This window comes from Capra hircus, chromosome 3 (genome assembly GCF_001704415.2).
Source record: "Capra hircus breed San Clemente chromosome 3, ASM170441v1, whole genome shotgun sequence".
Classification (NCBI taxonomy): domain Eukaryota; kingdom Metazoa; phylum Chordata; class Mammalia; order Artiodactyla; family Bovidae; genus Capra; species Capra hircus.
Window position 1 is genome coordinate 14,256,485 of NC_030810.1, and position 11,227 is coordinate 14,267,711.

The 11,227-nt window shown below is 60.6% G+C and overlaps 1 protein-coding gene across 1 annotated transcript in view; it reads left to right on the forward strand.

Moving 5' to 3' along the window:
* The window catches only part of BMP8A (bone morphogenetic protein 8a), a 41,978-nt gene extending 32,537 nt beyond the window's left edge, over window positions 1-9,441 (forward strand). The window contains exons 4-7 of the mRNA XM_018042149.1: window positions 734-934; window positions 1,663-1,742; window positions 2,240-2,350; window positions 6,091-9,441. Coding sequence (XP_017897638.1) covers window positions 734-934; window positions 1,663-1,742; window positions 2,240-2,350; window positions 6,091-6,240 — 542 coding nt within the window. The 3' untranslated portion in view covers window positions 6,241-9,441. The remainder of the gene's footprint in view (window positions 1-733; window positions 935-1,662; window positions 1,743-2,239; window positions 2,351-6,090) is intronic.

Below are 11,227 nucleotides of genomic sequence, written 5' to 3' on the forward strand. Positions count from 1 at the left end.
GGGGTGGGGGGTGAGAGCGGGCGGGGGGGGGTGGGGGGTGAGGGCGGGGGGGGGGTGGGGGGAGGGCGGGGGGGGGTGGGGGGCGGGGGGGCGGGGGGGTGGGGGGAGAGCGGGGGGGGTGGGGGGAGAGCGGGCGGGGGGGGGTGGGGGGAGAGCGGGCGGGGGGGGTGGGGGGAGGGCGGGCGGGGGGGGGTGGGTGGGGGGAGGGCGGGCGGGGCGGGGGGGTGGGGGGAGGGCGGGGGGGGGGGGGGTGGGGGGAGAGCGGGGGGGGTGGGGGGAGAGCGGGGGGGGGTGGGGGGAGAGCGGGGGGGGGGGTGGGGGGAGAGCGGGCGGGGGGGGGTGGGGGGAGAGCGGGGGGGGGGGGGGTGGGGGGAGAGCGGGGGGGTGTGGGGAAGAGCGGGCGGGGGTGGGGTGGGGGAAGAGCGGGCAGGGGCGGGAAGGGGGAGAGCGGCCAGGGGGGTGGGGGGAGAGCGGGCAGGGGGGTGGGGGGGAGAGCGGGCAGGGGGGTGGGGGGAGAGCAGGCAGGGAGGTGGGGGGGGAGAGCGGGCAGGGAGGTTGAGGGGCGGGGCTGGACTGGGGACTCGGGTCTTCAGAGGAGGAAACCCAGGCCCAGTGGGTCCCCGAGGGCTCAGCCTCGAGCTCCTTGAGCTCCTGGCCGGCCCAGAGAGGTACCCGCTGTGTCCCCGCGCAGCGCCCACCCTCGAGTGACCCCTCTCTGCTCTCTCCATCTCAGGGCGCAGCGTGGATCCTGGCCTGGCCGGTCTGCTGGGGCGACAGGCTCCGCGCTCCAAACAGCCTTTCGTGGTCACCTTTTTCAGGGCGAGCCCTGGCCTGGGCCCCGCCCGAGCCCCACGGGCAGCGAGGCCCCTGAAGAGGAGGCCGCCAAAAAGGACCAACGAGCTGCCGCCCCCGAACAGACTGCCGGGGATCTTCGGTGAGCCTGGGGACGGAGTGGGGACGGAGCCCCTCTGGCCTCAGCACGGTGAGGCCCACGGTCACCCCACCGCCTTTCCTGACACCCTCTGCCCTGCCCCCTGCGGAGCGGCCGCCCCACAGTCTCCAGGGCTCTGAGCATCCACCCTTGCTGCCCCCGCTGCCCTAAAGTCCCTTCTCTGCCCTTGGGGGCTCAGCAGGCCTCGCCCTGGTCTCTGCCAGAACCAGGGGCCCCTGCAGCCCTCAGGGCTGCCCCGGGCGCCCTGCAGGGTCCAGGCGTTTGTGTGAAGGTCACCCCACCAGGCTGAGCCCCGAAGGATCAATGCCACCAGGGGCCCTTTCCTTCATGGGAGCCAGCCTTTGCTTGACCTCAGTGGGAGCACTTGTCCTGTGGAATGGGCATGACAGGAGAGGTGGGGGAGGTCGGGGTGACTCTGGGGAAAAGGCTGCTGGATGGCCAAGGGCCCCTGGGGCTTTTCCTGGATTATCAGGACCCCACAGGCTGAAAGTCAGGGGAGGCTGGACTGAGTGTGGGGTGACTGCAACCAGAGGGAGCCATCGAAAGTTCTTGAACTGGGTCATGGCACCAGCAGAGCTGCAGACATGGGCTTTAGGAGACCAAATGGGTTAGTTTCCCACCATTTATTATTCAACAAATGTGTGCATCGTGGCGTCCCCCACCCTGGGAACAGCAGCTCAGCAAAGCCCTTGCCCCTCGTGTCCCTGCAGACGACGTCCACGGCTCCCACGGCCGGCAGGTGTGCCGTCGGCACGAGCTGTACGTGAGCTTCCAGGACCTGGGCTGGCTGGTGAGTCCCGACTCTCCTCCTTTCCTAAACGACCTTCCCCACCTGGAGCCCGCAAGTGTGTCCCAGGGGAGGTAGACCCACAGAGAACTTTGACTGTCTTTATTTGCCTCTGTGTTTTCCAAGTTCTCTAAAGGGAGAAGTGCTGTTGTGTAAAACCATGAATATGGAAACTGAGTCCTCAGCCATAAAACGTCCGAGCTGCAGCAGGAAAGCTGAGGCCAGGGTGGGCAGTGCCTCTGGTGGGGCTGTGACCGGGGGCGGCGGGGGAGGACGCAGCTGCGCGCTGATGGCGCGTGGAGGGGACGGAGCTCGTGTCCAGCTCAGTCCACCGAGGGACTTCAGTGGATGTCTGACCTGGGATGGGGGGCACTCTGCCTTGGGAGGTGTCCTGAGGCTGTGGGAGAGAGGGAGCAGCCCTGAGTCGTGCTGTGACAGGTGCTGGATGAAGGGCTGGGAGGGCACATGGATGGGACTCACCTTCTCCCACTACCCCCCAGGACTGGGTCATCGCCCCCCAAGGCTACTCAGCCTATTACTGTGAAGGGGAGTGCTCCTTCCCGCTGGACTCCTGCATGAACGCCACCAACCACGCCATCCTGCAGTCCCTGGTCAGTACCGCGCTCTCCTGCTCGGACACCCAGGGGAGGGGTTCGCCCTGGGGAGGGAGCCGTGCGGCCAGGAGGTGACGGTGGACTGCTGTGTCAGGGAGCCTTCTTCACGTGGAAACCTTCCTGCCTGCACGTGCAGTGGAATCCCACAGCCGGACAGAGACGGGTCCCTGTGTGGCCACTCTGTATGGAGACCCTGCGTCCCATGCACTTGAACAGCGTGCAGCAGGCTCTTGCTGACTGGTGTGCACACATACACACCTGCGCACTCCACGTGCACATGGGGTCATTCACATCCATGGGGTGGGCCTGCCTGCTGGTGGTCGAGGCACAGCACGTTCATGACCAGTGGGCATCCCACGCAACTACCCGTGCCCCAGGTCACACATGTGCGTTCACTGCCGAGTTTGGCCTCGTGTGGGACACACACCCTGGGGGTCGGGCTGAGTTAGACGTGGAGGTTCTGTCCTCTCTTCCTGCATGAGAGTCACGGCGTGCCCTGTGCCCTTCTGGCTTCAGCTTCCCCTCCCAGTCCTCTCCTGTTGCTTTTTCTTCCGGGTCCCTCTTGCTCTTTGTGTTTCTACAGATCTTAGGGCTTCTGATGCCCTAGTGTCTGGGGTAACTTTAAATGCTGGAAGTTTCTAGTAGGAACAAGGTTGAGGCTGCTTATTGCTAAGTGCAGTGGTTTGTGTGTGTCTGTGTGCTGAGGCTTATTTCTAGAATGTTGACCTGGGCACTCTAGTTAGAGGCTGTTCAAGGTGTTGCCAGAGTGAGAATAAGCGAATTAAGAAAGCAGCCTGGAAGCCCGGTAATGCCTCCTTTCCCAGTGGTCACGTGGGGCTTGCTGGACACCCCCTCCCCCAGGAGCCACCTTCCTTGCAGAATCTCGGGGTGATGAGCCGTGTGTGGGCTTCTCTCTGCCCTGTGAGGGGGGCACAGGGTGATGACGGCACTGCCCCTCCCAGGACTGGTCCCCTGGCTCTGCAGCAGCCCCGCCCCTCAGCCCCCGAGCTGTCAGTCAGCAGAAGGGAGCGCCAGCTCTGTGCTTGGTGCTGTCAAGGCAGTGGCTGCCCTCTGGGTAGGCTGTCAGTGAACACAAGAAGAAAGCACAGCCAACACAGTGGGTCCCCTGAGGAGGGGAAGACTGGGGTGAGCTGAGTGGGCTCAAGGACCCTGGCTTGGAGGGGAGGAGGACGGAGGTGATGTTTGGGCGGCAGGGCCTCTCCCACAGGCTCAGCAGGTGGTAGATTTAATTCCAAGTAAACTGAGGGGCTGGAGTAGATTTCAGAGAAGCAGGGCCTGGTCTGGGCACTCTCTGGAAGCATCTCTGGCAGCTGCAGGAGGAGGACAGACCGTGGGGTTGAGGGTGGAGGAGGCAAGGAGGAGTGAGGAGCTGCTGTGGTCCCAGCAGGAGGACCAGGCACCTGGTGGGGTGAGACGTGGATGGTGGAGGCAGAGGGCAGGAGCCCAGGCCTCCAGGTGAGACCCTCCCCCAGGACAAGGAGGGGGCAGCGAAGGTGCTGGGTTGAAGAAAGGATTGGAGGGAATCAGCGGTTCTGCTTCCATCCCCACATGTGTGAGGCCCTGCAGGACCCTACGTGAGAGGTTGGGGGCAGTGGGTGCAAGTCTGGAGTCTCTGAGTCGTGAGAACAGAAGAGATTTTCTGGGGGGAACAGTGGAGGTGGGAGAGGCCTGGGGAGGAAGAGGAGCCTGCGTGGAAGGGAGGGGGTGAGACGGTGGTTGGGGTGTCCTGGGGCCAAAGAGCAGGAAGTGGGTCCCTCCAGCCTCACCCCCCACATTCCCCATGCAGCAGCCAGAGGGTCGCACTAAAGCACAAATGTGACCACCTCCTTCTGGGCCAGGAACCTCCCCGTGGCATCCCTTTTCCCTGGGGAGAAGTCTGAGCCTTTGGCCTGTGACTTGGGGCCCCTCACTGGCCTACCCACCTCCCCAACGTCCCCCAGCCCACGTCCCAGTACCCTGCCTCCCTGCCTTTGCCCAGGGCTGCCTTGTCCGCCCGGGGCCAGGCCAGCTCCTGCTCAGCCTGCTGCCTTGTCTCTGGGTCCTTCCCAGCCAGCGTCAGTCTCCCAGAGCGAGGACGGCTGCTGTGACCATTGTACTGTTCTCGGGGGTCCTGGGTGTTTGCTGGAATGTTCCCCTGTCTCCCTCCCTGTCCTGCTGAGGATCAAAGTGGTGACCATGTCTGAGACATTTCTGTATTTTCCACCTGGGCAGGGCTGGCACAAGGCATGTGTCTGAAATACATTTGTGTTGGGAGGGAGAAAAACACCATTATACCCATTTGGCAGAGGAGAAAACTGAGGTCCACAGAGGCATGACTTTTCCTGAATGATGCACAGCCAATAAGTTTCAGAGCCTCCAATTTGGTCTGCCACGTGGCTCTAAAGTGACGTGAATGGAAAGGCACATCAGACTCCAGATCAGTCTCTTGGTACAGACAGCAAAGGCTGTCCTCTCTGTTGATCACCTGGTGAAGCCTGGTCCAGGATGGACTTTCAAAACAGCTGCGCCCCTGTGGTGCTGTCCCAACCTAGGAAAAGCCCTCCCAGGTTTCGAGCCACGTAGAGCCTCCACGGGTGGTGCAGGTGGGCAGGGCCACCTGGTTTCTTTCATGTGGGCCTTTTTAGCCAAGCCCAGCCACCCCAGGTGGAGACTGGGAAATTGGGGAGCAGTGCCCCCACAGCCCAGTCTGGCTGGACATCCCAACAGAGGCCTCTGGGCCCCAGGCCAGCCTGGTGCCTGGCTGACAGTCCTGGCAGCAGGCTGGATCCAAGCTGACGCTCCCAGGACAAGGCTGGGCTCTGGGGACTAGGGGCCAGGGTGCCTGACATTCACCCCCACTTCAGATGGCTTCATCCAGGTCCTGCTCAGCAGTCTCCCATGAAGGCTGGGAAGTCCTGGTGGATGGATACAGGTTCCCTTTTCTCTCAGGCCCCGACTGAGTCGGGGACGGGGGGAAGGGGGTGCCTTCAGGGCCTGTCCCTGCATAAATACTTGTGTGGAGGCTTCAGAAACTCCCTCAGACGGGCTGTTTTTAGGGGTAGAGCTGTTTGCAGGAGGGTAGCACGGACTCCCAGCCCCCTCCCCGAGTAGGGTCCCAGGCTTGTGTGCAGCCTCAGCCAAGCAACTGTGCAGGTGACAGCCCCTGTGCCCCCAGCGGTCATCCACCCAGAACAATCCCTGCTGGGAAGTTGTTACAGGGGTGGAGGTGCTTTGAGAAACAATGGTGTTGGACACCCAAGGGTAAGCCTGGGAGTCTGGGCATTAAGAGGTGTAACAGGGACCTTCACCGGCTCCCAGCCTGGAGGGGCGGATGGACCAGAAACAGCTCATGCGGGCAAGACACAATGCGGAATGTTACAGAAGCGATCAGGAAAGGAGGGGCAGAGGGGGCGGGGAGGGGAAGGCCGGCGCTGGCACAGGTGCGAGGGACCCGCAGGGTCAGGGCCCTCCCATCTAAGGGGAGGGGCTGTGGCAGGAGCCCCTGGTGCTCAGTCTGGGCCTGAGGGCAGTGGGCAGGGGGGCATCAAGGGGGCGGGGCCGGGGCAGAGGGCCGGCTGGGCTGCGGGGGGGGGGGGGGGGGGAGGGGGCGGGGAGGAGATGGAGCTGGGAAGGGGCCAACGGCGGAGGCCCAGGCGGCAGGAGCTGGGCGCTGGGACGGGGGTCCCAGAAGGAGCCCGAGGTTCTCACGCCTCTGCCCGCCGCCCCCTCCCCGCCAGGTGCACCTGCTGAAGCCGGACGCGGTCCCCAAGGCGTGCTGCGCGCCCACCAAGCTGAGCGCCACCTCCGTGCTCTACTACGACAGCAGCAACAACGTCATCCTGCGCAAGCACCGCAACATGGTGGTCCGCGCCTGCGGCTGCCACTGAGGCCCCGCCTCCACCGGCCAGCCCGCCGCGGGGGCAGGGGCCGGGAGACCCCCAACGCCATCACAGCTCAGGCAGAGACCCTCCCAGCGCCGTCCCAGCTCAGGCAGGGCGGCAATGAGGGCCCCCCTCCTCTGCCCACATCCTGCCAGGGGCTGATCCTCCCCAGGTCCTCTGCCCCCTGCCCTGGGATGTGTGGTAGCCTGTCCCACCCAACCCCACATCGCTGATGCAGGCTGCGGTCAGCACAGAAGTCCCATCTTAGGACCTGTCCTTGGCCAGACCTTTCCAACTGCGTGGGACCCGGGATCGTCTGAGAGCACCTGGAGCCTGAAGCTAGCAGCGGGGGGTTGCCCCACTCACCACGGGTCTGGGTGTGGGTCTGCCCCTTGCCAGCACAGCGCAGTCAGAGGTTCACATGCTCGGGTATAGTGTATTAGTGGTTCCTGACTTGGCCTTTGGGCAGTTAGCACTTTGGGAAGGAACAATGGGCCTTCTGCTTAGGGGTGAGCCTGGTGGGAACATCTCCTGCCTGGGGAAGAGGTGTGGCCCCCAGGGAAGCAATGAACCTTGGAGATTTCCAGGTCCCTCCATCTCTCTGCGTGGTGCTTTGCACTTAACATGAACTCTTAGCACAAACAAGGGCACAGCTACAGGGAGGGCCAGGCCGACAGCACAGATGTCACAGCTGAGCCCCTTGCCCACGGCCATCAGTCACCATTTTCCACGGACCCTGAACAGGGCCTCAAGGCGCTCAGCATGCGATTCCAGGCAGCCAGCAGCCCTGAGCCCGGCTTACTGCTTTCCGTCCTGCCGCGCTGAGGAGCAATCCAGGGCACGCAGGCACAGGGCAAGGGTGGGCACTGCGTCAGCCAGCGCCCAGAGGTAACAACAGGCTAATCACCCAAGTCTGAGTCACCCTCTGTGCCCTGGAACCCCATCCTGTTTCTTGGGGCCTGTGAGCCAAAGAAAAGGCCCCAGTACCAGGCGAGTGACAGGCGGCAGTTAGGCCGAGCAGGGTGGGGAGGTTCCCGGAAACCACTGTTCTGCTTGGAGCGGCCACCTGGAGTGTTTATTTGATTTCTAACTTGGTAAGCCTGTAATTTACCTGGTGGACCAGACAGAACCCAGCTGCCTGAACCCCAAAATATCATTAAAAGCAGATCTTGGGGCTGCCCCAACCCACAGGCCCAGCCCAGGATGACACCCCTGGAGTTCACTCTGTGCCCTTTGGAGGGGCTCCAGGAGCACAGCAGGGGTAGAGGAGGGGGCTCTGCTTCAGGACAGCAGCCCCTCCGCCTGGACCTAGGAGGCGTTCTGGGAGCCAGTGCACAGGAAGAGACCCCTCCATGGACACAGGAAGACGGTGATCTCCCTTTTGGCCTGGGGCTTTGACCTCAGGCTGGCAGCAAGAGGACCAAGTACCAGCACAAATGTCAGTAGACCCATATTCTGGCTTCAGCTCAGTCACTGACCTGCCTGATGTCTGGGCAAATGCCCTTCTATTCAGGCTTCAATTTCCTGTCTCTGACATAAGGACATGCATAGGATTCTCACATCTCCCAAGGCCCTTCTGGCTGGAGAATCCACCTACAACTCTGGGCCTCTCCTCTCCCAGAGCCAAGATGTGGTCTAAGTGCCCAGCGGCCCTGGGACTTGAAGCCTGCTGTTTCAGGGCCTCATTCAGAGCTCTCTCCTCCTAACATCATGGGCGGTGGAAGCCTGGAAACTTTTGACAGATGTCAGTGTTAGGTTTCTTCATTGCCTAAGCACATAACCTGGTATGGTTTGAGGCAGCAGGAAAATTTACGAAGTGAATGTTTTGAAGATGTGACTGCCCTGCCCATCGGAGGTGCGGAACATAAGGAACACAAGGATCATGACGTGACTCCCTTCTCGTGCAGTAAAGTCAGAAGTCCAGTGGTTGTGGCCTTGCTGACACTTCTAGCACCCTCAACCATCCACTTGGCCACCGAATGAAATCCAACAGGAAAGGCCTTCAGAGAAAGGAGGTAATTGAAGACAAAGCTGATGAGGTGGCAGTGGCTAGTTACCAGGGCCATCTCATTTACCTGGTTCCCTTTGGCAGTGCAGGTCACATTTAAGGCTGCACATGAGAAGCATAAATAAGGGCAATCAACTCAGGCCCACTGGCAGCAAAGTGAAAGATGATGTGGAGGGTGGGCACAAAGGAAGCGGTGCCTGGGGCCCATGCTGTGGAGGGCACTGCTTTGTCCACCTCACCCTAAGCACATCCTCATGACTGTACAGCCAGCCTGGCCCAGACATCAATTCATTGGACAAAGCCCTATTCTTATTTCCTATGTAGGGAAGTGGGTGACATGCTTCAAAAAGTTCCCTACAATTTCATAGGAAAGGAGGTGATGACAGGAGAGGGTAGCTGTGGCAGCCAGCAGACCCGCCAGCAACAAATCCTGGCTGTGCCTCGTGTTGATGGGACCACACGAGAACCTCAGAGACAGTGACTTCCTCTCTGCAGAATGAATGGGCTACGGGTTCTGCCCTGGTGGAGCCAGCGTGGGGATCAGGTCTGTCCGGAGCAGTTGGCACTGATTCTGCACACGTGTGCTGAATGAACAGTATTATTAGTGGCCTTATTTTAAATGAACTTGCAAATTTGGGCTTCTCCTAAGTGCCTTCCTGTTAAAACCCAGTCCTCCAAGAATGTGTCCTTGGAGGTGCTACTGTACTCATTGGGCTTTTCCTTAAAAAATAGAAACTTGGTAATCTCCCGGGGTGAGGTGTGGACTTGCACACCACCGCCCCGTCTGTGGAGGGGGTCCCAGCTGGCAGTGACAGTTTGATCCTGTCTCTCCTGAGGTCGGGGCAGCACTGCACCCCCACCCGTCCCGTGGCCCTGCTTGCAGTGCAGCTCAAGTGGAAACTTTCTGGGGGTTTTGTTCTTACTGGGAAGCCTTGAGCAAGCATTTGGCCCTCTTTTCTCACTTTCAAAAATATTAACGTGTCAGGGATGCTCTTGAAAATAAAAAACAATAGAAACACATAATCTCACCACATGGAGACAACCATTGTTAATCATTCCAGTCGTTTTTCCGTGGCATATATGTCTTTTTACATAATACGTGGGTTACTTTACAGTTAGGATCATACTCTGTGCACTGCTTAGTGATCTAAATTATTCAATCTATGACATATTTTGAACATTTCTGTTATTAAATACTCCTTGGGAACATAATTTGCAGTAGCCTTCCATCATTTGATTTCTGCTTTAGGTTTTGTTACCCACAAACCAGGGCTCACTATTCCTTCCCCAGAGGGTGGTGGTGGGCCCCCAACCCTATCATCTGCAGCAATGGGAAGGAAGGAAGGTAGCGAGGGCATGACCCCCAGGCTGGCCAGTAGCTCGGAAAACCTGGACCAGGTCTGAGGCTCAGGTTGCCACCGATACAAGGCTCACAGGTGATCACCATGGCATAGTTTCTGGGGCATCCCTTGCACAGGACAGGATGAGCAATCGCCACCTGATGGTTCCTCCCAAGCCAGCCTTTCCAGCTAGTCTGCTGGTCCCCACCTCTCCAGGGCAATCAGGAAAACACAGTGACCAAGTCACCCCACCCCCACCCTTCCCTTGTTTCACAGGCTTTGTGACCAGTCCTCTCTGCTGGGGCCACAGGCCAGCCTGCTCTTTGCCCGCATGTCACCCCCAAGGCCAACCGTGCTGAGTCCGAGTGCTCCCCCGTGTCGCTCAGACATCGCACCAGCCCCGAGTGGCTGCTGCCTGTGCTGACAGCCACAGCTGACCACCTATGTGAAGTGAGAAGGCGCCTATGTTAAGAAGTGAGGGTCCCGGCTGGGATACTGCGGCAATGGGTCCCAGCCACAGGAGCGGCCCCAGCCAGCCACAGAGGACGAAGCCCCAGGTGAAAGCAGAGAGCCGGGCTAGCAGCTGTCCCTCTGCAGGATCTGGCCTGGGGGCGCTGGGGCCAGGGGCCAGCAGGCTACCCTACCCTCGCGACTCAACCTTATCGCCAAACCCAAAATGAGAACACAGGCTGAGGGAATGAGCCCAGCCCAGCGGTTTCTGAACATCCAGACTCGATCCGGACAACCACCAGCCGGCGGCAGGGGAGCAGGGGGCAGTCCTGGGGGAGGTTTCCAGTCATGGACTGATGGGGCTCAGCCTTGGTACATTTGAGTTGCTGTGAGGTGGCCTGGCTGGCCAAACACAGGTGTAGGATGAGAAGCAAGCCTAGAGCAAGTGACAAACCATGGCACCAGAGTTCAATTTCCAAGTGGGCCAGGGGCAGGGCAAGAACCACCTCTGGCTTCTTATGTCTCCCCAGCACCCAGCACAGGGCCTGGCAAAAGAAGAGCCCTGAACTCTGCCATGATACAATTCTATTGGTCCAACGAATGCACAGCACGTGAACAGGTTGCTGAGACTGACTACAGCACCCGTTAGCCCAAGACCAGTAGGTGTGGGGCTAGGACTGGAGCCTGGCTCATCTACCTGGCCTGCCTGGTAACAGGTGAGAGAGAGAAGACAAGAGGCGCTGCTGCCTGCAGAGATCAGACCAGGGGGTGCTTTTCTGCTTTTCGGGCAGCCTGGAGGGGAAGGAGGCCGCACAGGGGGTGCTACAGTCTGTTGTCTGTTGCAGCAGGACAGGTGAGTCATAGTTGCAACCTCTGATAACACCTGGGACCTGGCTGCATGGCAGCAGTATAAGAACTAGGATTTCTTTTACCAGAAGATACATCCAGTATCCACACTGGGTGGGCCCAGAGAAGCCCTGGCAGCAAAGGCCTGGAAAGGCCATGCACAGCCGTCCACGGTGGGGAGGGCGGCCCCAGGCCCAAGGCCACACCTGAGGAAGACCAGAGGAGGCGCAGGCTGTGCCTGCAGAGGAGCTGCCCCACGCTGACTCCGAGGAAGGGCCACGACACGAAGCCCTGCTCACTGCCAACAGGACACCTCGGGTGCCGGTTCCCCGGGTTGACAGCTCCCCTC